This window comes from Lingula anatina, chromosome 10 (assembly GCF_051362555.1).
Source record: "Lingula anatina isolate TDL-2025a chromosome 10, LinAna3.0, whole genome shotgun sequence".
Classification (NCBI taxonomy): domain Eukaryota; kingdom Metazoa; phylum Brachiopoda; class Lingulata; order Lingulida; family Lingulidae; genus Lingula; species Lingula anatina.
Window position 1 is genome coordinate 3,391,034 of NC_141776.1, and position 27,996 is coordinate 3,419,029.

Below are 27,996 nucleotides of genomic sequence, written 5' to 3' on the forward strand. Positions count from 1 at the left end.
TTCCATGACACTACGTGCACTGTGCGTTTTTTGCTCTGCCAAACTATCAGACATAACCCCGTTTTAAACTATATCAACACGTTATCAAATTTACATAATTAAATACAAAATATATACCATAATTAAAAACAGTATCGGTGCTTGAGGCAAAATAAATGCAGTATTTCTGGTTTTGAAGAGTTTGAATAGTGCGCTAAAAGCTTTAACCTCACCGGTGAAATCAATATCGTCACCTCAAATGCATTTCACAAAGAACACTTTTTCCACCTTGTTGGCTACCGTAAGAGCGCCATCGCAAAGGTTGAACCTGTACATAACATTGACATTTATTCTTTGGAACATCCGTGTAATGAATATTGACCATTCAGATTTCTTTACGTTTTTCATAATACAAATCCAAAAAATGTACATCCAAAAAATGGCTTAACTTTTGTCTGTTTGTACATCCAAAAAATGGCTTAACTTTTGTCTGTTTGTATATAAACACGCACACCCGCAAGCCTCGTTTCAATCACTGCAAATGTGTCGCTCAATATATAGAAGAACGGTGGCAAGGTGGCGTACTCATGCACAGTACTGTAGATCACCTCATCCAGAGTTTCGGCTCGACATTGAACGCGTACAGTGAACGTAGTAAATTGTGGCCTACTACATCACGATGTGTGGCCTACGGCCTCACGCATGGTCTATTCTGCTCTTTTAGTGTAAAACGTTTCCTTTATATCTTATTTAATATTCGTGGCATGATGAACCATTCAAGATTACAACGCCTCCTCCTGGCGTTAAGTAGAGGTGTTTTTATTTTTAAATCTTATTGCACTCAGCGAGAGTCCCTAAGTTGGAATGAACTACCGGTACGTACATGTAGCAGGCGCATGCAGATCCACACCGCCTTCGAGCGGGTTCTAGAAGCTGGACGGTAATTTTCAAGACTATGATGCCAGCCCTACATTTTGAGTTATCCAAATTGGCGATCTTAGTACAGTATCTCCTGTCAGTCACGTACACCCAGTATGAGTTTGAGGTTGATGTCTCAATCCACAGCTGTCACTAAAGCTTATTAGATTGCGTACCTGGCCCCGGTTTCACACACACACACACACACACACACACACACACACACACACACACACACAAAAAAAAAAAAAAAAAAAAAAAAAAAAAAAAAAAAAAAAAAACTTAAGTCAGGCCCTAGTTTCACAAAAAAAAAAAAAAAAAAAAAAATTAAGTCAGGTTCCCTGGCTAAGAACTTAATTACCAAGGTTACAAGGTCACATGGGCACATCTCACCCTGTCAGGAGCAGTGTTACATCACTCTCATGGAAATACTAGTCAACTAAACCAGGGAACTGACTTAAGTTTTTTTGTGAAACTGGGGCCAGGTTCCCTGGCTAAGAACTTAACTACCAAGATTACATGGTCACATGGGCATATCTTACCCTTTCAGGAACAATGTAACAGCACTCTCTTGGAAATCCTAGTCAACTAAGACCGCACTCACAACGATTTGAGCCAGGCTTTACAAATCCTGGGGACTAAATATGGCGGACGTACATGAAAGGAAAAACGCCTAATCTTTTAATAGTCTCTCCGCCTCTCACACGCCTCCCCACACGTCGTCCCTGTGGGGTACAGTCATTAAATCTCGGCTCCGTTCGCCATGTGGAAGCTACCTGAGAAAAAGAAATAAATTGGCCCGTAGAGCAGCTATGAATCGGGATCAAAATCGTGAAAACACCCCCCCCCCCTTCCAGTTCGATCAGGCGTAGGGAACAAGGCAAACATCAGCATCAGAACGAACTGCGCCCTCTGACGAGACTGCATACGCAAAAATTCTGCCCTCCTCCTTCTTCGTCTACTGGGGCTGGGTATCTCTGGTGACATCATCTCCGTAGAAAGCCGATTCATTGCTGCTCTACGGGCCAACTCATTTCTTTTTCGTCTCTGTTTTGAGAGATAATAGAACAGAAGAGCTTTTTTTTTCTTTTTTCCTTCGATCGCCCCCAGCCGCCATGCTTTCTTCACCTCGAGTTTAATTGATGAGCATGCGCACTTAATATTTCTCAGGTAGCTTCCGCATGGCGAACGGAGCCGAGATTTTATGACTGTATCCCGCAGGGACGACGTGTGGGGAGGCGTGTGAGAGGCGGAGAGACTATTAAAAGATTAGGCGGTTTTCCTTTCATGTACGTCCGACATATTTAGTCCCCAGGATTTGTAAAGCCTGGCTCAAATCGTTGTGAATGCGGTCTAAGTTATAGATAAAGTACGAGGCGCTGAGCTTTACGAGAAATAGAGCAGATAATTGGCGAGGCGAAGCACACTCTATTGTAAGTCGAAGTTGCCCAAAAATACAAAAGAAATGCTGTCTTCATTGTTGACAAACTCTGTTGTAAGTCGAAGTTGCCCCCAAAAAACAAAAGAAATGCTGTTTTCATTGTTGACACACTCTATTGTAAGTCGAAGTTGCCCCCCAAAAAACAAAAGAAATGCTGTTTTCATTGTTGACACACTCTATTGTAAGTCGAAGTTGCCCCAAAAAAGCAAAAGAAATGCTGTTTTCGTTGTTGACACACTCTATTGTAAGCTATAAGGTACTCAAAAATCCAAAAATCGAGTAAGCCAAAGTTGCCCACCTCTACTCATAAAGGTGAACATATTGGGAGGGGTGCAGAAAAAACTGTTCGTAGATTTAACAATTATTATAAAGAGTCCTAGCTTTCATTTAATGTTCAGTTGTTGTTCAGGTTTTGTCCTGATTGATACGTGGTCAGTGTTCCTCTCTTAAGAGATTATATCATAAAACCAAACTTTTTAGAAAAAAAAACAGGGACTAACTTTGAATGTAGATATGGATTCGTTAACCATTGGTAAGTATGGGAAAATTGTTGTTTACTCAAGCAAAATTTATTTTTTGGCCAAAACGAACAGTTATTAACCCCTTTGAACTTAAGACGCAGGCCACTTATTGTGCTTGGTGAAACAGGCCCCTGCTTGAGAAGCGTTTCGAAAGTGCGGTGGTTGGGACGAGACAATTGTGTTAGGTGAGACAGTTCAGTGGAAAACTGCACGTCACAGCTGATATGCAGCAAAGGACATGTATACATTGTAAGAAAGATGTACACGTAAATTAATAAATATATTAATAAATTAATAATTTTTTTAATGTATGAAATAAATAATAAAAAAACAAAAGATACATGCATCCGCCCAGAAGGGGAATTGAACCCCGGTCTCTCGCGTGATAGGCGGGGATAAATACCACTATACTAGTACTATCGAGTCAGGGGTCATTCTAAACACTATGTGGCATCTTTATAAATACATTTATTGTTTTTATTTGTGTCACTTATACAATCATGGTCTTCGATGAATAAAAATTATCTTGAAAATCGTTATCTTGAAAATCAGGTCAATCGAAACACGTGTACCGATAAATAATATATATAGGGGAGACCGGGGCTAGTTGGGTAAGTGGGCCCCCCATCAATTTATGACAAAGTAATTATGGGGTAAAATAATTGATCACATCACGTTGTAAAGTGACCGTATCCAATAGTGCTAAGAAAGCGTCAGCAGTGAGTCCAAATGAAATAATTTAGCATCTTAAAGTAATTTAATTAAAGAGACTTGATGGGGGGCCAACTTACCCCGGGGTCCAACTAGCACCGGTCTCCCCTACGAGTACAATAATTGACTATGGGAGACGTCATTTCTACAAATTATTGATCCGAAGCATATAATGACTTTTTTTATGAAACTTTTGTTTAAATGGTATTTTAAGCGTTAAAGCTCTTTGACATACAAGTACATGTATTTGGCAGAAACGATTAGTGGCCGGTTAAAATCTTTGATTTACCGCAGAACATTATTGAGAAAATAAAATAAATAAAAAATGATAAAAACACTTACTGTTTACATTCATGTTTCAGCTCTTGATGTTCGTCATCAGTAAGCATGCGTCCCATGTGCTTTTACTAATAACTAAACATATACTAATAAAAGCATCATCGCCAATATCTAATTACTGTTAGGGAAGCACATTTCTAACCTGACCTTAACTTCTACTCAAAATCCAAACACAACTTTTTGATTTTGGTTGGTAACAAACACGCTATCAGAGTAACAGACCTTTTGGCGAAATGAAAACGAAATAAATTTGAATAATAATAGATGCCAGGTATTTACCGTTATGATATACCTGTAGATATAAGCTGTGAGCGGAGATAACTACATGTTAATCAAAACACCGAACTGAATTTATTATGTCTATCACGAGTCATATTTTTAAAAAAAGGTCAATTAAAACAAATTGAAAAAACCGTCCACGTAAATGAAATCAGTGTTAAATAAACTTACTATTTCAAATTTTAACTGAACGACTATTCGCCAAAGTTCATCATCATGACTATCATCACTACTGCATTGTCCATCATCCGAGACGTCCTTCACTTTCCTCTTATTAACTTTATGAAATAGCTTGCCATGTTCAATCTGAAATAATCATTACAATATTATATATATTCATAAATTTAAATTAATGACAGACCTTTTCTTCTGTAAGTGAAGTTTGACGGAGAAAAGCAATAATAAGTATTTGTCCTCGGACCAAAAATGCTAGAGATATTAGTCCCCCCGACATAAAATCTCAGAAATTGTAGTCCCCAGGACGTAAAATCTCAGAACTTGTAATCCTCCGGACCTAAGATACCAGGGGCCGGTTTCACAAAGCAGTAGTTAGTTAGAAAAACTAACTACTGAACTACCTCGCTAACGAGCAAACTTAGCGATTTTCGAGGGGTGTTTCACGAAGCAGTCCTTAACTCATCGCTAAGTTCAGTCGTAAAGTTCGGTCGTTAGTTCTCTCGTTACTCACCGTACTCTCGAAACCGTCTGCCGGAAGTGGAATTCTTGCGTAAAAGTGTCACGAAAGCACTAACTCTCCAATTTTTGGTGGCTGGAAATGCATAAGAACGTCTGCTTTGAGGTCGTCGTAAAGGATCTCCACTACCTTTTTGCCGCTCTTTTTGTCACAGCTAGGCGCAACCTCTCGTAAATTGATCATCGTGTGTATATTCTAATAGATTCTGCCTTTCATGAAAACGTCGTAGTCTACGTTGCCGTCTGGCGGTACGGATAGCAAGAAAGGTAGCCGCCATATTGGATACAAAGACAAACGACAGACAATGGTAACTAAGCAACCTTTTTATTTCACTCATTACGCATGCGTACGATGAAACTCGAGTTAGTGACTGGTCTGACCAGTCGTTAAATATCCAAGGCAACAACGAGACAATAACGAGCGAGAGAACTAGCGATTGCTTCGTGAAACGGCACTCTAACTAGCGATAGGCTAACTACCGATCGCTAACTATCTACTGCTTTGTGAAACCAGCCCCAGAAATCTTAGTCCTCCGGACACTTATTCCAGGAGCATAGGTCTGACGGACTTACAGTCTTGGAAATGTATATCTGTGTGTAAGCTAATATGGCCTCTGTAATCGAAAAGTGCGTGTATTTTGAACATTATGAAAAGTAACTGTAAATGAAAGCTTATTTATAATTCGACTTGCCAGTTCTTCGAATTACTCTGGGTCGGTGCTGTATTTATAGTAGTGCAAGACAGCGCGTGACATCTGTAACCAATCAAAATTATCCGACGTGGCAAAGTAAAATGACCAGCAAACATGACAAAGACATAAAAATCACACAAAAGTTAAAAACGCAATTTCAGTTTTATAGGGATTCGAACTACCATCATATTAATTTAAGATACTGTTCTGGATTCATATTGTTACACTGCCTAACCACTACGCCAGAGAGACGAACCGGCAATTTGGCGCTTTTACGGAGTAATTATATATGCTCACTAAAGCATACTATTAATGTCACTGGCCTTTACCTAGTAGTAACATAAAGGGACGGACATAAAAATAGGGCGGACCTCCATTTCGCTGTAAACGGAATGCAGGTCCGCCAGGAATAGAAGTCCTATCCCTATTTATAACAGGAATGCAGGTCCCATTAGGACTACTAATACTAAGGAAGGGTGGTCCGTAGGACCTCGGTTCCAGGCGGACCTGCATTCCGTTCACACCGGTAGTTACACTGATGCTCATAAGTTAAGCAACACCCCGTTTTTTTTTCAAAAGTTTCTTTTATCATGATCATCATTTCATTTGTTGGTGGGATTATGCATATTTTTCTCATATTTTATAAATAACTTATTCAAGTTGAATATTTCGGTTAAAGAAATACACCACATAGCTTATTGTAATAATCAAAATAACTTTATTAACCAAACGTTACTAAAATATGCCAAACAATGTGTCAAAAAAGTATGCTCACACAGTAAAAAAAGTACGTGCTGATTAAAACAGCTTATTATGAAAAAATAAAGTTCAATCATCTAAGAATTAGTTTTAATAAAAGAAGACTGTAGATAATAGAAGATTAATCGTCTATTATGCAATAAATATCGGGTGTGCCTTCCCTGGTTTTGAACAACAGCTTTTCATTGTCTCCTGCAACTTGCCACCACCAAATTCTGCAAATCTTGCTTTGGGAGCCGATTCCATTCTTCATTTACTGCCTGCTGGACCTCTTTAATGTTTCTAACTGGAGGTTGTCCCTCATTTACTGCCCTGTCAATCATATCCTAAGTATGTTCGATTACATTGAGAATTGGTAAATATGCAGGCCAATCCAAATGTGGGATACCGTGCTGTTGCAGCTCGTCTTGCACGGACTGTGCTTTCTGGATGGGCGCATTGTCCTGCACCAAAATTATTTTTCTTTCTGAATGTGATTGAATGTGTAATTGTATGCGCCCCAATGGTATTTCGTCTCTGTATTGTTGACCAGGGTACCTTCCTTGAATGACGTACAGTGGCAAGTTTTCATCGTATGAGAAACCGCACCATACTATGACGGATATTCCACCACCCTGAACACGCAGAAGAACACAATCATCCTGTGTTCGGTGAGACAAGTGTGATGTGTTAGGTGAGACACGAGTGATTGTCCACGTGCCTACGTACTCCACTTTTCTCTCGAGAAATCTGAATAAGTCTGAATAAATATGAATCCGTATTTTACAGTGTATATGAATTAAGTCTAAAAATCTGAATACACTAGGCAAAAATGATTTGTCTCTAAAACTGATTTTTTTCATTAAGTCAACCTACATCTACTAGTATATATATCATTTTTCAGAAAAAGAGTGATTCAATTCAGTATGCAGTGAACCAGCACATAACAATACAATACCAGAGTACAGTAATAAAGTCCTGAAATAACCGTATTATCTGGCCCAAGGTAAACAGAAAATAATAAAGCAAACATCACTTGTTTACAGTCATCGGCAAAAATTAGATCTTTAATCTATAAAATTAATTACTGCCCAGTAGTATGCTATCTGGTACACAAGTATGTACTGTAGAATAAAGCTATCCTACCACTGATAATTATGTATTTTTTAATATAATCTTTCACAACATTAAATCACTGGTATAATTAATTGTAACAAGAGCAATGAAATTAACAATCATGATGCAAATGAAAGAATGAATCCATCCAGCAGTTATCTATCAAAATTTTACAATCAGCAAAAAATGTAAGTCCACTGTTTTGAATCTCATTTTGTCATCAGAGTTACAGGTACATGCAAAACCAAAGTTCAACAGCAATAAGTGACCTTGCTACAGTTCATCCTTCACAGAGGGACCAGCAGGCATCTGTAACCTGCCCATAAACAACACAGCGCCCGATATATTATCACGGATGAAAAACAAAAATGGGTGATCAGCAACAAAGGTTATGTCCCTTGGCATTGCACAATCAGTTGTTACTGTTGTTGCCGCCGCCGCCTCTGTTCCTTCCTCGTTGACATCAATGAAAGCCTTATGATGCACCTGGGATAAAAACAACAATCTGGTACCATCCATTCCAGATAAATCAGCCACGCCTTCTGTGAACAAATCTGGCATTCCCATCTGGCCCAGCTTTTCATGGAGGCAATACTCTTCTGTGAGCTTAAACTTGGGTAATTTTACCATTACTGTTTCTGAGAAAAGATCTCTGGCTGTGGTCTCTAGGAGGCTCAAAGTCATCTTGGATTCCAAGTCTTTCAGACCATCGATTTTGTCTGGAAGATAGATCAGCATGCTCAAGTTCTTTCCGACATATGGAATCTCCAGGATATGGCACTCAAGCTCCGTGCTATATCCAAGTGGAAATTTACTTTTTTGGTACATCATGTCGACTTGTATCTTATTTGTTGAGGTCAGCTGGAATGGTGCTTTCTGAGTTTGCTTTGGATCAAATTGACTGGCCCAGTTTCCCTTGAAATAAACTGCATTGACCAGCACCATGGCAACCAAAGAATTAATAGAGCCCTCTGGTAGCAGGCTTTTTATTTTCTGAGCTGTCTGCTCTTCCACCCATTGGTTGATTTCAAGACGGGCCTCTTCTGGTTTGGCAGCAAAATCCTTCTCCTCAAGTTCAGCCCCATAGAAAGATCTCGTCAGTGCCAAATAGTCCTGCAGGAAATTATATCCTTTCTGGGCAAATAGCTTGTTGGCACACTCTAAGGTGTAATTATCTTTCTTTCCAAACAATGCTGAATTTAGAGTCTGAAAGGAGCTGTGAAGATCCTCCCCACTGTATTTGCCAAATCGTAAGACTCTGTCCATTTGGAATTTGGTCTCGTTACGACTGCCAGCATAAGTCATCGCCATGGCGCTAAGGATGCTGAAAGGTGATATGAAGATATTTGCATTGCTGGGAGCATCCTTAGAAAGCAACTGATAAATGTCTGTTGCAAACTCATTGTTTATTCCAGCTAGAACAGAGAAGTCCGTGGACAGATCTTGTCGTTGCTGTTGTTGTTGTGTTGCCATAGTTTTGTCTTGTCCTGTGTCTTCGGCTGCCCCCTGTTGGAGAATTCCCAGCTGGAATGTCAAGATAACTGAAATGAAAGAAAATATGTAAACAATTATGTCGAATTTGTAGGTTTTAAGATAAGTGAAAAATTATTCAATTATGTGCAGAGCGTTTCAAACAAAAGATAAATTGATAGCCCTTAATTAACATTAAACTTATAGTACTAGTAATTTTTCTATGCACATGTACAACTGCAATACTGAGGAACCTGACTACACTGACAACTGCCAGACAGAAGATTCCCTCACACGTCCTACTGTAGGTCCTCCACAATATATATATATATGTGTGTGTGTGTGTGTGTGTGTGTGTGTGTACATGTACTTGTTGCCACCTGGTCTCAGCTTTCAGCATTACAAGTTTTGGGATTCATGCTACATACATACACAAGTTTATATGTTGGAAACAAGAAAGAAGTCGGGAACAGTTTGCCTCAGTTTTCGGGCTTACATGCTTACGCTAAGGGTAAGTGTACTGTCAGGGATGAAACCAGTCCTCACTGAAAAAGTAAGAATAATTGGCCGGGGATCCAGGGTACACAATTCACAAGATTGACCCGAATGACCCTGAAAAAGTTGGAATTCCGACAAAAGTCGGAAAAGTCTCGTCAGTGAATAAGAGCAATGTATATGAGGCAAAGGTGCAGAGTACTATACGGCAGCAATACAAAATTATATATAAAAAATTCATGAGATTTCTTGCACTTTTTAACCACGGTACATGTAACTACTAGTTTGGCCTATGAAACTACCCTGCTTACATGCACAGGTTCGTGCACATGTACCGGTGAAAGACATACATTGCACCAGTAGTTTGATTGTTGATGATTGTGTTAGTTGAGACCGTGACCTCTGACATTGTGGTCCGTTCCCATGATGCATTAGTAGTAATGGTTAGGTGTTGAATAAAGTTTAGTGTTTATTGAACATGTGAATATTGCGTTGTTCCACATACACACAGTCTTGTCCATACAAAACTGGGACCGAGATCAACATGGTGGCAGCGGTGGAGAATAGAGCAATCTTCATTGACTGAGTGAGTGATAGATATTGATAATATTCTCTTAAACATAAGAATATTAACTTTGCCGTTCCACGTGGTCTGTCTACTGAGAAAATGGCGACTGGAAGCAACGAGGCCGATCCGGCAGCTCCATTTCTCCACGTTAATACCAATTTGCGTCTCCCGCCAGAGCTTAACTTGCAAACCGGTAACGTACCCGAAAACTTTAAAGCTTGGAAGAGACAGATTGAAATATACTTACTAGCTAGTGGTATAAAGAAAATGGAGAAAGAAATTCAAGTAGCAACCATTATTAACTGTGGCGGTGAATCACTACTCAAAGCATATGATCACTTTGAATGGGGTTGATAGCGACCCAAATGACCCAGACGAAGTTCTGAGAAAGATTGAAGAGTACTGCAACCCCCTCATAAATGAAGTGGTAGAATCACACAGATTCTGGACTACTCCGTATGTGGAACCAATTGATCAGTATGTAACTGAGCTGAAAAGCAGAGCAGCTTCATGTTATTTTGGCCAAATGGAGGACCGAATGATAAGGGACAAAATAGTATCAGTACCAGTGGCAAGCTGCAACAACTGTTATTGAGAGAGGGTGACCTTGATCTCAGGAAATGCATTAAAATCTGCCACTCCTACCAGAAAGCTAATAATCAAGCAAAGCAAATGTCCCAGGCACAGACAAGTGTTAACAAGCTCCAGCAAACTAAACCTCCACAGAAGCGAAGGCAAGATAAACCTCTGCAGGCCAAGAACAGTAAGCCACATCAGGTTAAACTCTGTAAATATTGCAACACCAAGCACAATATGAGAAAGGAAGATTGTCCAGCTTGGGGGAAAACCTGCAATGGCTGCAAAGGTAGGAACCATTTCAAAGTAGTGTGTAAAAAGGTGCGTATCGTCACAGGGGAAGAAACTTGTGCAGAAGAAAATAGTTGGCTCAATTCTGTGAACTCTGTAAATAAGCACAGAAAAACTGATATTTTGACAGCTCAAATGACTGTAAATGACTGTGATGTACATTTCCAATTGGACAGTGGAGCAGATGTGAACATTATCAATCAGAGATATGTCAAAAGATCACAGGCTCATGCATCCTCTATGACTTTACACATGTTTAATGAGTCTACACTCAAACCCCTTGGAGAAGCTGACTTACTAGTACACAACCCAAGGACTGGTGACAGTGAAATGGTGCACTTTGTAGTTGTCTCCAATAAATTACAGCCTATCCTAGGACTGAGCGCTATTCAGAAACTTGGTCTTGTTGCTGTGAATAAAAACAAGTTTATTGCCAAAGTAGTGGGATCTAAGCAGAATGCACCGGGTGACCTTGGTGATGCAACCCTCACACTTGACCCTGATGTGAAACCCAGAGCATTGCCATGTCGCAAGATTCCAATTGCCCTGAAGGACCGTGTCAAAGCAGAGTTGGATTCCCTAGTAGAGCGACAAATACTGATACCAGTGACTGAGCCTACACCATGGGTTAGTCAGATGGCTATTGTGCAGAAGCCTAATGGAAAAATTAGAGTGTGCATTGATCCACAACCTCTTAATACAGCGCTGATGAGAGAGCACTATAGACTGCCAGTATTAGATGACATACTGCCAGAATTGAACAATGCTAAAATATTTTCACAACTGGATGTTAAAGAGGCGTTTTATCATGTCCGCCTGGACGAGGAGTCAAGCAAATACACGACAATGATAACACCGTATGGTCGCTTTAGGTGGTCCAGACTGCCGTTTGGTCTAAAAGTCTCGAGTGAAATATTTCAAAGGAAATTAGATGAAGCCCTGAGTGACATAGATGGAATATTCTGTGTTGTAGATGATATCATTATCGCGGGACAGGGTGATACAGAAGCAGAAGCTAAAGCAGACAATGAAAAGAAGCTGAGCATACTGAAACAGAGGTGTGCTGAAAGAAACATAGTTCTCAATGAAGAGAAACAGAAAACGGGCCTAACGGAGATCACTTTCCATGGACATAAAATCTCTAAAGATGGAGTAAAGGTTGACGCAGTCAAAGTGAAAGCCATAATTGATATGCCATCACCCACTGATGTGAGCAGTGTCAAGCGTTTGTGCACATGGTGCAATACCTATCGCGCTTCTTACCAGACCTCTCAGGCATGATGGAGCCGATCAGAGAGCTTACTAGAAAAGACGTACCATTTCAGTGGACTAAGCAATGTGAAATGGCACTCAACACAGTGAAAGAAAGCCTAACTAAAGCACCATTGCTGGCATATTTCAATCCTGAGAAGGAAGTTCGACTCCAAGTGGATAGCAGCCAACATGGATTGGGTGCTGTGCTGTTACAAGAAGGCAAGCCAGTGGAGTATGCCTCGAGATCACTTACAGTATCAGAAAGGAAGTGGGCCCAGATTGAGAAGGAAGCACTCGCTATCTTGTATGGTTTAGAGCGTTTTGATCAATATACCTATGGACGGAAGGTGATAATTGAAAACGACCACAAACCATTGGACTCTATCCTACGTAAACCCCTCAGCAGTGCTCCCAAGCGTCTACAAGACATCATGATGAGACTATATCGATATGACTTCAAATTTCACTTTGTAAAGGGAACCTCACTCATCATTGCAGACTGTCTAAGTAGAGCACATTTGATGGATGACCTAGAGCACCGACCTAGAATCATGGACATCAGAGTGAATGAAGACATCTCCGATGCAAGATTGATTGAAATTCGTGATGCAACCTTAGCTGATGAGGACATGCAAGTTCTTAGTGAACTTATTGAAAATGGTTGGCCAGAGTCAAAAGTGAGTACACCAGATGTGTGTAAGCCATATTATGATATAAGAGACACACTTAGCTTGTATGAAGGCATAATTGTTAAAGGGGAAGCTGCAGTCATTCCTAAATCAATGCGTGCAGATATTAAGAAAAGATTGCACAAATCACACTGTGGCTATGACTCAATGACAAGAAGAGCCAGAGGAACAGTATATTGGCCGAGCATGAATGCTGAGATTAAACAGTTGGCTGATAACTGTGAGGCATGTCAAGAAATGAAGCCAAGAACCAGTAAAAACCTTCTTAATCAGCATGACCGAGGAACAAGTGCATGGCAGAAAGTTGGTTTAGATTTGTTTGAAAGCAAAGGTAGAAATTACCTTGTGACAGTTGATTATTACAGCAACTTTATAGAAGTAGACTATCTGAACACTACTACTTCCAATGTGGTTATCGCGATTCTGAAGAAGCATTTTGCGAGATATGGTGTCCCGATCACCTTGGTATCCGATGGTGGGCCGCAGTTTGCGTCAAGTGTGTTTGACCAATTCACGAAGAAATGGGGTATAAGACACATAAAATCAAGCCCACACTACCCAAGAGCAAACGGAAAGGCTGAATCGGCAGTAAAAACTGTAAAACACCTTATGTAGAAATGCGTTAAAAACAATGAGGATCAGTTTGAAGCTCTATTAGAACTAAGAAATGTACCAAGACAAGAAACTGGGCTGAGCCCATACCAAATGGTGTTTGGAAAGCCAGGACGTACATTCTTACCGTCAGTTGCTAAGAAAAGCAAGGATCCTCAGGTGTTAGAAAAGATCAACAAAAGAAACAAATCTGTGAAGAAATACCATGATAAGAGTGCGCGTGACCTGCCCAAGCTCAAAATAGGTCAAAATGTATACTTTGAACAAAAACAAAATCAACAATGGATTTTAGGAAAAGTATTGGACACATGTGATGAACATAGTTACCAGGTCAAAGCCCAGGATGGAGCTACCTATAGAAGGAATAGAATACACATTCGTCCAACGAAAATTGAACCCTACATTCGTGATAAATCTCCATCACGTATAATGAACAGTGAATTTCCAACTAGTGGAAAACTACAGGACTGTCAGAATCCTATGTATACTCCAAGTGACAATGTTGCAAAACAGTGTGAGAATTATCACAGTACTGCGAATGCTAATGAACTGACTGAAACAAAAACTGTGGAATCTGCAGATTCTATTAAGACTGGAAATGAAATTCCACAAACCATAAGACCAAAACGTGAGTGCAGAAAGCCCAATTATCTTAAGGACTATGTAGTTTACAAGTGAAATTGCTGTAAACATGATAAGACATTTTCTAAGGACTGTTTACATGGACTGTAATTTGTTTCAGGAATCACTGGATTTCCTTGTTCTTGTATGCAAATTTGTGCATTGTTTTCATTGACATTATCAGAACAGTTGTGATTTTCTTGTTCACTTACATTCAAATGTTTGATATTTGAATCTTTAAAGGACAATGTTACTTAAAGTTTAATGTATGTTTACGTGTTCAACGACTGAAAAGGAACACTGGCAGATTGTTTGCAAAAAACTATTATATTCATAGACTTTTCTATTGTGGAATGGAGAACTGTTTATTCTGGAGTTGTATTAAGGAAATGCATTGCCATAAATGACCGTCAAACACTGGTTACACTTGCATTGACTTTGATCAGTATGGATCTAGATCTGAGCACCAGACAGATCATATTTTGATTGGGCAACAGTATTTGTATTGTGAACTTGTTATATCTCCTCTTAGCTCACTTTGTCCTTTGTAGAGCATATTTTCTTTTATAAAGAAGGGGGGATGTTGATGATTGTGTTAGTTGAGACCGTGACCTCTGACATTGTGGTCCGTTCCCATGATGCATTAGTAGTAATGGTTAGGTGTTGAATAAAGTTCAGTGTTTATTGAACATGTGAACGTTGCGTTGTTCCACATACACACAGTCTGGTCCATACTAAACTGGGACCGAGATCAACATGAGATTAACGTTTACACTGTACATGTATAAATGCACGATGAGTGACAGATAGAACATTCGGTTGTTTAATTCGCATTCCAAGTGATTTTGCCATTGTTGCATATTGTAAAGGTAGTTAACAAAATTAACATATCTCCCACAATGTATTGTCCCTTCTCTACCAGATAGCCAACATGTCCACATGTGGCTGGATATTATGTAATAAATAAATTAGACTTCTATATAAAATAGTGAACATAACAAACAGAAAACTACGACATGGTGTAAGAATCGGGATCTACATTGGATCCATTGACTTACCGCGTACGTTCAAACTTTTCAAGGGAAAGTGTGAATTGATATTTGAAGGACCTTTAGATGCTGTGTCAGAAGAAGACAAGTGAAATTTCTTCTCCTTTAGATTGGAGATAAAGGCCGCGAAATTGTGAAAACTCTTAACATTGATGATCCAGACGTATTGACCTCGTGTTGGCAAAAGTTGGAAGAATACACGAGGCCCAAGAGTAACTTTCGAATTCAGAGATTTAAACTTAGAGCATGCAGACAAGAAGCAGGTGAGAGCATTGATTCCTTTGTCAGACGAATCAGACTCGTGGCAAATGGATGCAAATATACCGATGTTGAACAACACATAATTGACACTCCTATTTTTGGCACTAACTCAGAGCGAATTCAGGCGAAATTATTACAAAGAGAGGAAAATTTGACACTAGATCAGTCTCTTGTCATTGCACGAACAGAGGAAGCAACTAAGAAACAGATTGAGGATCTTCACAGTACATCAGCAAAGGAAATTCATGCACTACGACCAAGTGGCAACAGTCAAAGAGGGAGACCGCGTTACAGACAGCCACAACATTGCACTCCTCGCCAGCAAACTCAGTCAAAGTCAAAAAGCAAACAACGCTCACGACCACCACTGCAAGAATGTGGTAAGTGTGGAAATCAACATGGTTTTCAACAGTGCCCAGCTAAAGACACAATTTGTCTCAAATGTGGCAAGCCAGATCACTGGAAAAAGGTATGTAGAACAAAAACAATAAATGCACCGACCCATAGTAAAACTGTGCATTCAGTAGCAAATGAAAGTGACAGTAGCAGTGTATACTTTGACTCTATATATGTAGTCCCCAGTCAAGCCATTTACTGACATTGAAGTTAAAGTTGGGAACTCTACTTCAACATTACGTTGCAAAATAGACACTGGTGCTGAGGGAAATGTAACACATTGCACTGTCTTCTTTCAAAAAACGTGCAATTAAGCAACCACCAAAGCCTACAAATGACACGATTACTGCATATGGTGGCAGTAAGTTACCAGTATGTGGAATAGCAACATTGACATTCACAAATGACAAGGTCATGGTGACCTCAGACAGTTATATTGTGGACTGTGAAGGACCAGTTATACTAGGAATGGAAACCAGTCAGAAACTGGGACTTGTTACTCTGAACATAAATACAGTGACAAGACAGTCCATACTACCGGTATCAGAGTATAAGGATGTCTTTGAAGGTATCGGGAAATCAGGTGGGGAATATCACATAAATATTGACCCCACTGTTTCTCCTGTTGTCACCCACCACGGCGTGTACCTATTGCATTGCAGCCAGCACTCAAGGAGGAGTTGGACTCTCTCGTTGAGCAAGGGATCCTGTCACCTGTCACACAACCAAGGAAATGGGTAAACTCGTGTGTATATGTAACCAAACCCAATCGAAAAATACGTCTCTGCCTAGATCCAAAAGACTAAATACGGCAATTAAACGTCCACACCACTACACATCAACACTTGATGACGTCCTACCTCAACTGAGTGGCGCGCATTATCTCAGTATACTTGACCTTCGGAGTGGATATTGGAAAGATTGAAGGCCAAGATTGAAGAAGTCTTCAAAGAGATTCCAGGGTGTACCGGAATCGCCGACGATCTTATCATAGCAGGTTGACAGGAAGACGGGTCTGACCACGACGCAACTCTGCGCGTAGTATTAGATACAGCCAGAAGAAAGGGGATACGCTTTAATGAAGACAAGATGATTCTTAGAAAGGAAGAAATTCCATTCTTCGGTCATATTATAGGAAAAGACGGGCTAAAACCAGACCCAGCAAAGGTAGAAGCCATTAATGTAATGAATGAACCGAGAAATGTATCCGAGCTACAAACATTCCTTGGAATGGTAAATTATCTAAGCAGATACACTACCCATATGTCTCAACTTACAACCAGTCTCAGAGACCTGTGTCTCGATTCCATAACCGATTCTATTTCGAAATACGGGGCCATGGAATCGAGACACTTGCGCACGTGCAAGTGCGTCTCGATTTCATGGCCCCGTATCTCGCAATAGAATCGGTTATGGAATCGAGACAACGCTCGTGCGCAACATAGCGAACCTTTTGAGATACGGAGCCCTGTACAGCAAATATCTTTTAGTGCGAAAACTCACAAGTACATCACCAGGCAGTGCAATTGCACACTTAAAGAGCATATTCGAGGAGCATGGCATCCCTGAGATTCTTAAAACTGACAATGGAGCTCAGTTTTCGTCTGAAGAATTCAAAAACTTCACAAACACTTGGGGATTTACGCACATTACGTCTTCACCTATGTATCCGCAGTCAAATGGATTCATAGAACGAATTATGTAATAATATTTATTTATGTAATAAATAAGATAAAGTTCTATATAAAATAGTGAACATAGGGACGCCACACGTCTTAGCAACCGGCATTTGGGCTAACGCTACCCGTGCAAACAGGTGTGCAACGGCTAATTACAAAGGCCTGTAAAGGAAACCCAGGTAAATAACTCATCCTCACTGACACAAGTGGCCAAGCACTGTGAAGTATGATATCTTCGCACAAAGTCTGCCAACTTTTACATAGAAGTCAATGCGATCCGCTATGTTTGCATGGGTAGCGTTACCCCAAATGCCGGTTGCTAAGGTAAAGTGCCCGGATGACCGACTGTCCGAACAGAAAACAACGACAGCCATACCACATGCTAAAATGTATTCTTACCCACTAACTTGACGACAATCATAGTTGCTTTCTATGTGTGAAGAACTTGACCGCTGTTGCACTACTTTCTGATTGGAAAATAACACTGATAGAAGTGTCCCTTCGCCTTTGGCTTTTTCTTGAACCCGGAACAACTAATAGAGTTTATCGATGGCAAGTTATTACTCATTACTAACAACGAAAGAAAATGCAGTTGGATTCTCAAATATCATTGGACGACCGCATGAAGTGATGACGTCATAACACAATTACACTAAAACACCGGCACATCTAAAGCAATGCTGAAGTGAAGACGAGAAAGTTACCATCTCAATCGGCTTTTTCCGTAATTGTTATCCCAAGTGAAATACATATTTCAATTAAATAGATAAATATTTAATAGATGTTTACAACTAATACAAGGCTGCCAGCAATTTTCCTGCCAAGGAAAAAGCGACCCAATATTTTTTCTACCGATATTAAATCAACTTATAAAGTTCTCTCCTACTCACATTTATTATCATTAAAGTTTTGAATTTTTTGAAAGTTATTTTTTCCCAAATTTTAAGTAAATCTTCTGCCTACAGGATGATCTTGAAGAGATATCTGAACAGTGAGCTGTAACTCGCCTTACAGTGCACCACGCAACCAGTAGCACCACCCTGGTCTGTTGGAAAAAATAAAAATAATAATCTGATTTTTTTTTTTTTTGTTTTTTTTTTGTTTTTTTTTTTTTTTTGTTTGAAAAAATATTATATTCAAACAATGTATAGTTACATGGAAATCGATAGAATACATTCCTTTTCATTAGATATTGTGTATTTGATCATATTTGATTTCTCCAAAAAAAGGACACAAAACTACACCCTTGCTAGTAGATAATCAAAGGATTGAGAGAGTGGGGTCTGTTGTCTTCTCAGGGGTTAGGATCAGTAGTGATTTGAGCTGGGAAGGTCACATCTGTGATATTTGTAAAAAAGCAAGCAAAAGGCTACACAATCTTAAGCTTCTGAAAAGAGCGGGTATTCCAACCAATGAACTTGTAAGCTTTTATACATCAGTAATCAGACCTACATTAGAATATGCATGTCAGGTGTGGCACCCAGGTCTTACACAACAACAAATTGATAAAATTGAATCCATCCAGATTAGAGCATGTAAGATTATATTCCCAGTGCTGTCCTACGATGGGGCACTTGAAACATGTAAACTTATCACTCTTGCTTGTAGAAGAGATGAACAATCTAAAACATTATTGCATAACATGTACTCTGAAGGACACAAAATCCATCATTTGCTACCAGAGATAAATGAAGTTCCTACACTTTGCGCCGGGTTTATAAGTACACTGTGCCAAAATTGAGGACTGTACGATCATCAAAAACTTTTATCCCATGGGCTTTATCAAATTTTAAGAACTAAGTTTTTTATGAATTTTTAATGTGTATCGAATCATTTTAACACTTACAAGTATATTTTAAGATTGTGCATCTCACGACTATTTGTTTTTATTTAAAAATCCAACTTTTTTAAGTTGCAAATAAATATATATTATTATTTTTATTATTTACATTATAATGAAACATGATACAAATACAAAAATAATTTGTTGACAGTGCTTTGTAAATTTTGCTACTTCAGGTGACTCAAACCTCACATTTAGAGGAGCAATCCCTGGAAAAGCTGCATCCAGCATTTCATTGACATACAGTAGTATAAAATTGCAAAAGGGCACTTCAAAAGGTACATTGTTATAGAATATATATATATTTCAGTATTTCAAGGCTTTTATCAAATTACAAAGTACCAATTATGTATCAGTTATAGTAGCAATAACAGCTGTTACTGCATACATAATAACATTAACAGCAAATTAATTTTACTCGTGACCTACATATAAAATATTTTATCTTTCTATGGAATGTTTTCGTGTCTACTTTGATCAATAATCAGTATATGATAAGAACAGTGAAATTTAGAGAAATCAGATACAAATACATAAAGCATCTTCAGCTGAAACATTTAGAAAATACAATGATTTCAGTTTAGAGGTATTTTGCAATTGTTTAATACATTTTTAAACATTGTAGTCTTACAGGCTAATGTTCAAGGAATCCAAAAATAAATTATTTCCTGCGCCTTAATTATACCACACACTTCCAAAACTATATAAAAATGTTTTTGTTGTCCATGTAATACATCATGCCTCATCTAACTTCAAGAGCATTTTATAGTTTGCTATATTCTCCTCAGTTTATTCCAATTTTTTTTTATCTTATTATTATTTTTTAAATTTATTTATTTTATTTATTATTATTTTTTTATCTTGTACTCTTAGCTGCATACCATGGGTTATCTGATGCGATCACCCAAGATAGCTAATTCAGAAGTGCTTCATTTTACACCTTAAAGTCATAATAACTCTTTGTTTTGGCCAAAAGTTGGATTTTCCTGGAGTAAACGGCAATTTTTTCTCGTACTTACCAATGGTCAGTGACCCCATTCCTGCATTCAAAGTTAGTCCAGGTTTTTTTTTTTTTTTTTTTTTTTTTTTTTTTTTTTTTTTTTTTGAGCCCTCTCTGACAGTGACATTGCATAGTCACGCGATATCAAGCGATAGTTTCTGGTGGCCTACTTAAAACCGCGGGAAAAGCAGACAGCAACAACACCATAACAATAATATAAGACTCATAAGATATATTCGTCTTATTGCTCAAAATGCATATATATCTACAATGTGTGCTATCTGTGCTATTCTGGGCTTTCCTTTATCCGACGCACTGTACAAAAACTCGCAACTTACGTCTGCTATTGCATCAGGCTTTTGGCGCCAGAAGTGATTTTGGTCTCGAATGAACGCGAGAATTCGCGTGGCGCCCTAACGTCATTGGCAACGGATGCCTTAACGACCGGGAAGAAAGGCATCAAAGCCCTATTGACAAGCACAGATTTTAGTTTTACTACAATAACGGCCGTTTTAGTGGTAAAATGCAATAGAATATATTTCCATGCGTTGTTTACAATGTATTCCTTGCGGAATATTGAATCTCAAAGGAAGAGTTATTATTGCTTTAAATTTTCCTTCAAAATAATATCAGCACCGGTTCACACAGTTCGAAGCCCCATAAATCTGACCCATAGAATACTATTGGTGCAGTCATTTTATTAAAAGGGGGTGAAAATTATCACAATAGCAGTGATCATTTTACCTCTGCGTCCCGCGTCCCTGACGCACAATTTTTACTGTAGACGCAGAGTTTTATAGCATATGCGTCCACATGGACGCAAAGATTTTAAATTGTGTGAGATTCGTAAATAACCTGTCCATATGCATCGCTGATTCGCATAAAATACTAGTCACTAAAGTAGGTTTATCATGTTCGTTTTCCCGTTGTTGTATTGAATGTTACAATAGCTTCCGGTTAGACTGTAAGTGTGAAATGCCAGCTGATTGGCTGTTTACGCATCAAATAGCCAATAATATCAATCGTTAGTAATGGCAAAACTGTTCGTCTGCTTTGCACACTCCACTTGACCTATTTTCGACTAAAATAGATTTTGCGCATCGTGTTCGTCTGCTCAGCGACCATCCGACTATGCCGCCGAAAAAGCAAGTATTAATAGACAGTGGCCAACAGACAATATTGAATTTATTTAAGGTGAGACAGAGTCAAGCCGAGTTAGAGAAAACTTCTGAGACAGTAATTGCTGTGACTGCCGTTGAGGCTGAGAGTGAGAGTGACGCGGATGAATGTTTGACGGAGGCAAAAACGGAGTCAAAAAGGAAAATGCGTTCCTTCAAACAACACTGGACAAAGCTCTATGCTTGGTTAAAGTATCACAAAAATGAGGATGGGACTGATTTCATGTATTGTGATGCATGTACATCGGCAAATAAACGTAATGGGATGGTGAAAAATGCTCAGAACAGAAATTATCAAAACTCTACCCTTGTGAGACACGCAGCCTTGTCAGATCACAAATTAGCAATAGAAACACCAGTGCTGCAACAGAACTTTCAATCTTGTGAGAAAAAAGTTATAAAATCCAAAAGTAAAGCCGTTCTTGCACTATTAAAATGTGTTAATTGGATGGCTCGTGAAGACATTCCGTTCACAAAATATAAATCAATGCTAAACTTGCTCCACGATGTGGGTGTGCCAGATATTACTGTGCTACAGAAAGGCAAAATTAATTACGACTCATATTATACTGCAACAGAACTGCTGGAATGCCTTGCAAATAGTGTTGAAAGAGATATACTGGACAAGTTGCAAAAATCTCCAGTTGTCACCCTATTGGCTGATGAAAGTACTGATTTATCAAACAAGAAAAGGCTTGTGATATACACTCAAATAATTTCTGATGAGATGATGCCATCAACACATTACTTGTGTAATGTTGAATGCACTGACACTACTGGGAAGGGAATTGCAGGCATAGTACTGGAAGAAGCTTCCAAAAGAGGAATACTACCACAGAAGATAATGAGCTTTGGATCTGATGGAGCATCTGTCATGACAGGCAAAGTGAATGGTAAGTAATTATAAATAATTTTGAGTCAAAATGAATAGCTTTGTTAAATTAATAAGATGTTACATGTTTTGGAAATTTTTTCATTTTTCCTTAATAAATTATTCCTAATTTGTATTTAATTTAGGCACAGCTGCAATACTAAGAAGGCAAAATCCACACATGACAAACATTCATTGTATTGCCCATAGACTGGCCCTATGTTCATCCCAGGCTTCTGAAAATATTCCTCACCTGAAAGAACACCAACAAGTCTTGACCGATTTATTCTATTACTTTAAGGTAATTATCAACCAAGTATAAAATTAATAAAATTAACCAGGTAACTTTTCTTTTCCAATATTCATACAATTTGTGCAAAATCAAGTGAACTGAGAAAGAATACATATCGCATAAAACATTTATTTTCGTGTTTATTTTTTAAGTGGGGAACTATTTCTATCATTTACTTTAAAGGGAAGCAGCAAACGCGAGGCAAGATTGAGGGATATACAAGCTATTCTTGATGACCCACTGCTGTCCATTAAGGAAATCCACTCAGTCAGGTGGCTGTCGTATTTCAATGCACTTACAGCAGTGTATCGGACTCTGGATAGTTTGCTGACATTTTTTACAGAAACTTGTAGTGATTGCAAAGATGCAAAAGCTGTTGGCTTACTCAAAAAGGTAATTTTACATGTTTTAATAAATTGAATAAGTTCAACCTAAAACTTTCAGGTCACTCCCCTTACATTTTATCAATGAAAAGCAAAACTGAAAACAATGAGAAATCTTTTCCAAGGGAAAAATAGTCCTAAAAAGTCAAAAGTTTGTATTAAATAATCAAAATTTTGTAAAGAAATAATACTTTTTTTTCAGATTGGTACAAGCAAGTTCTTGTCTGTGACACACATGATGTTAGATGCCATGCTGCCTGTTACCCAGTTATCACAGTTCTTCCAAACAGAAAATGTTGATGTTGCTCTTGTGAAGGTAAATACAATGCAGTTTGTTTATATTTCTATTTACTTTGATTTAAATCAATAATTTTTACACAGATTTTGATGTAATCCTTAAATTGATAGACATGGTTCATTGGGTGTATATAGAATATAAATACAGTAAATACCTTAAATAATTTGTCTAATCTGTTTTGCAAGATGGAAACAAGTTAAAATATTTTGTATTTTTTTATCATTACTATAGGTCAAGTTGGACCTGTGTTTGAGTGATCTCCAGAAAGTGAAGAAGCTTGATACACCATATCTAAATCAGCTTAGGGAGGATCTCACAGGGACAAGCTACAAGGGTCATCACATCACAGTCACTAGCAATTTCAACCTTCAGAAACTAACTGACACATTTGTGGATGCACTTGCAGAAAACATAAAGAAGAGGTTATTGCGGTTACTATTACGAGTTCACAATCTTCCTGTACTTAAAATGATAAAAAATGAAAACATAAAATAAGTAGTTTTTTTTTTGTCCATCATATAAAGAGAAACATTATATAAGGTTCTGTCAAATTTTATTCTTAATCTATCAATCCAATTCTATTGGACAATTGTCTGAGTCAATAATCATTGTTTTAGGTTCCCTGAGGATGGGATGTTGTTTGCGTTCTCTGTGCTTGGAATGAGACCCATAAGTGTTCTGTCCAAGGAAGAGAGAGACAGTTATGGAAACGAGGAAATCTCTAAGCTAGTAGCCTACTATGGAAGCAGCCAGACAGTGACATGGAAGGACAGTGACAAAAACACCTGTGAAAATACATCTCCTCCATTAATTGATTCACAGAAGTGTTTGTCAGAATGGTCATTTGTGAAAGAAATGGTTATTGCTGAAAAGTACCCAAGGGATTCAATAGTTAATCTATGGCAGTTGATTTCCACTTATCATAAAGCTGATCTTCCCAATCTTCTTCTTCTAGCACAGCTAGGGTTGACCTCTGCAGTTCACACAGCAGGATGCGAGAGGGGTTTTTCATGTCAAAATAGTATATTGACAAAGGACAGATGTCGTCTTAATGTTGAAACCCAGCACAAATTGATGCTGGTTAAAATGGCTAAGTCTGTTGACTATCAGTTGGCTATTGATTTGTGGCAAAAGGACAAGGAAAGGCGTATATATGAACTGAAGTAAACTTGTCACTGTCATGTTGCTTAAATAAAGAAACTTGAAAAAATAAAAGTAACAAATTGTTAGTTTTGTGGTAACCTTTATTGTTCAAAATGACAGGGACCCATCACAATCGGCAGGGACCCATTGTTCAATATCATGTGCATCCTCTTGGACTCATAATATTTAAAGGTAAAATGATCACTGCAATAGTATTTCAACTTGTTTATAATAATGGTAACTTTTCCTTGTCTACATACTCGATTTATTTACATCTCTTGCTCATGTTATGCTATGGGTTATTCTATAATACACATTTAAAAACCAATGTTTCACATAGTCATAGTTAAAAATAAAGATGTAGTATTGAAACTGATTTCTCATACAGAATTAGTTGTACTCTGCCATTATAGTACTTTAAAAATGTGCATGACTAACACAGAGTTCTAATTTAGTTTCAGATATCTGCAAACTTTTGGCACAATGCATAACTCCCTGTTTGGTAAAGAAGTCCAAGGTCTCCAGGCTGAACATAGTGGCATCCCAGTCAGCTTTCTTCACTGCTACATGTACAACCAGAATGACAGACATTATAGCAGTCACAGAAGATCACCAACTCAGTCTGGTTGACACTTGAGATCTTCAGTAAAGTCCTGGATGCACATTTCATCAGCCCTAATAGTGCACGGTGGTTTTTGTAGTCAGCAAACTGAAACATATATGTAGAGGAAGTGATAAACATGAAGAAATGAGTCAACGCAGAGATAACAGTACACAGCCAGAAGCAGACACAACAGGCTGCTAAGTCACAAGGCAGATTTTCACCTATCACTACAAATGCAAAGTCTATGTTAGTGGAAATGGAACAATATTAGGGACACCTTTCCAATATAGGAAAGTTTGGCGTAGTCAAACGAAATTTTATGGCGACAACAATCTCCAGAGCTTATTTACGCACATGCGCATTCTGCACATGCTCAATTCTACCTAGAGGGGTAGTCCCAATGGGGCTATCAGTTTTTTTCACCACTGGGTGGCGCGCGTGTTTTAGTTGGGTTACTTTTGCGCATGCGCGTACTTTCTCGTGTGTTTGCAGTTTCATTTTTAATCTGACGCTGTAAATATCGGTCTAAATAATGCCAGGATACTGTTGTGTTCCGGAATGTACATCGTCAACAGCAGGTCATTCTTTTCCGAAAGACACAAAGCTGAGTTACCAGTGGAGAGTTGCCATCAGGAGGGTTGATTCTTCATCAAAAACACTATGGAAACCAAAGGCACATGACAAAGTCTGTTTCCTCCACTTTCGTGAGGAAGATTACACTTCTACGTAAGTTGTACTTGCTGTTGTTGCTTTTTGTATTAATAATGAGTTTGTCAACTTATTCATTAGGTCTTTGTTATCGATGTTTAAGTAATTGTGTCGTTTAACGTGCTTAGAATGTTGATTTTTAAGACATTCTTCACCTAACATATATGTAGCGATTTGAGGGAGAAAACACTCTACCAACTAAGCTACCGAGCCCGGGTCAACCCCGACCAGCCACTACAATTATTTCTTCGTTTTTATGTGATAATACATAACGTTTTTTAAAGGCCACGTTTTCAAATTAGGACAACTTGATTTTTATTGTATCAATAATCGTAATGTGCACTCCTTTTGCAGATGAGAGAAAAAGACTGAAGCCAGGAACGATACCATCCATATTTCCATTTAATAATTCGCAAAGTATCAGATCCGATGAAGTGGAGGTAAATATAACGCATGATATAATAACAGATTTTTAAATAAAATGTTTCTTTTTATTTGTATAATTATCTGTCTTAATACTAGAAATACTAGAGACGGACTAAAGGGGACAAGAGGCAGTCAGATCTGCGTCATTTCTATCATCTACACAGATTTAATGTTTTAATTAACAACGAAGTATTTTTCTTTGTGTAATTTATTAACTTATGTATTTATTTTTTGTATCCTATATAGGATGAGTCTCAAGCAGATGAAGCAGTGGCAGACAAACATGAAGACTGCGCTGGTGAGAGCCAAAAAGAAAGTACAGCTTCCCAGTGTGATATCACTACACCATCAGACACAAGAGAAAGCATCATGCTGTACCAGAAAAATGCAAAGGCTGTCTAGTATCAAACTGGATTTATAGTCATATTGAACATTTCATGTTGTTTTTCAATGGCCTTTGGCCAGCAGCTCACCACTTGAATTTCAAATGTTTGTCACCAGGGCCAATGTTTTTTGATCATTATGAAACTGAGACAAGCCTTTGACGATTATTTAGCTCTCCGTTTCAAGCTATCGGTAACAACGGTGTCAGAAATAATAAGCACATCGATCAACTTTGTTTTTCCAGCTCAGTGAAATGAACATTTGGCCAGAACGTGACATTGTTGACGACTATATGTCTGTAAATTTTAAGAAATATGGAGTATTGATTTCATGGGTAAACTGGCATAATTTGTCCTTGTCTTGTCTTTCGGTTGCGTTCAAAATATCACCAAACCTAAAAATGATAAAATTAAATTAGTGAGATCGGTTTTTTTTACTGTTCTTTTCAATTTGTATTCCAAATGCAAAATGAAATTGTACATTCATAGCATTAAATGTTGACCTTCAAACCATGATATATCATCTCACAACTTGTATTTCTGTATTATAATGCAACTACAGGTATATATAGTAGCTCAAGCTAGGACACGATATTGATACAAGACATCTGAAGAAGTAAAAAACAAGCAAACTTATTTTCGTTTGCACACCTACCTCGATGCTGTTATTCTCCATGATCTTTCTTCATGCCACACTCGACTTTTACTTTGGCCTCTAGTTCTGTTTTCAAGTTCTGACACTTCCTTCTCTGTGACCTACCAACATCAATGCAATTATGAGGGAGTGAAAAAAACAATAATGCTAACAAAACGATGCTAACATTCTTGGCAAACACTGTTTTGATTGTCTACCTCATCTATACTTAGTTATGTCAATTGTCATTGACATAAAACACGCATCAACCCTTGTTTCTCCTTTACAAATTTGTGTTGACACAAGTCGTGTGTTAAATGTCGGACCTGGTACACGAAATTTGATTACCGAAACGAACGGTCCTTTATCGACTAGGAGTGCCTACAAAAAACATATTTTAAACATAAATACCTTCATTATATTCTCGGAATATGGAAATACGCAATGACAATATCATTATCTTGAAATATAGTAATAAATTAGGCATATTAGTAGTGCGGAACTAGCCGCCGCTTACACCTGGCTTTTGACAGGGAGCTCACACAGAAACCCATATTTTACGGGAAGATTCGAGCGCGAAACCTTCAATATTAATGATACAATTGACACATTTATAAGTAAACACACTAACCTTTCTACCAAATCCTGTTTCTTTCCTCTAGTGGAGGCTCCTCTTTCAACTAGTCGAAGTTTTTACTTCGCCACCGTTTGCTTCCCATACTCTAAAGCCATTTCTACACGGACGCGAAAACGAGGCTATCTTCAATAACCACTATTACCCCAGCGCCCTCTTTAGGACAAACGGCTCCGCGTATAGCCCCATTGAGGCACATGTTGCTACTTAT

The 27,996-nt window shown here is 38.4% G+C and overlaps 2 protein-coding genes and 2 long non-coding RNA genes across 4 annotated transcripts; 2 read left to right on the forward strand and 2 right to left on the reverse strand.

Annotated features, from left to right (window-relative positions):
- Positions 1-6,268: 6,268 nt before the first annotated feature.
- Positions 6,269-17,976, reverse strand: LOC106170938 (leukocyte elastase inhibitor-like). The gene is made up of 2 exons (XM_013551004.2): positions 17,788-17,976; positions 6,269-8,968 (listed from the first exon to the last, which is right to left on the reverse strand). The coding sequence occupies exons 1-2, from the start codon at positions 17,807-17,809 to the stop codon at positions 7,701-7,703; spliced, it is 1,290 nt and encodes a 429-aa protein (XP_013406458.2). The 5' UTR covers positions 17,810-17,976; the 3' UTR covers positions 6,269-7,700.
- Positions 17,977-21,362: 3,386 nt separating this feature from the next.
- LOC147759404 (uncharacterized) lies at positions 21,363-24,420 on the forward strand. Its single transcript, XM_086997439.1, has 5 exons — positions 21,363-22,302; positions 22,427-22,581; positions 23,158-23,271; positions 23,485-23,675; positions 23,871-24,420. Exons 1-5 carry the CDS (start codon positions 21,363-21,365, stop codon positions 24,418-24,420), a joined length of 1,950 nt encoding a protein of 649 aa, XP_086853565.1.
- A 1,001-nt stretch (positions 24,421-25,421) lies between these two features.
- Positions 25,422-27,038, forward strand: LOC147759405 (uncharacterized). The gene is made up of 3 exons (XR_015331523.1): positions 25,422-25,726; positions 26,063-26,148; positions 26,381-27,038. It is a non-coding gene; the product is annotated as an uncharacterized LOC147759405 (long non-coding RNA).
- On the reverse strand, positions 26,383-27,973 carry LOC147759406 (uncharacterized). Its single transcript, XR_015331524.1, has 3 exons — positions 27,783-27,973; positions 27,173-27,273; positions 26,383-26,912 (listed from the first exon to the last, which is right to left on the reverse strand). It is a non-coding gene; the product is annotated as an uncharacterized LOC147759406 (long non-coding RNA).
- Between the last annotated feature and the right edge of the window lie 23 nt (positions 27,974-27,996).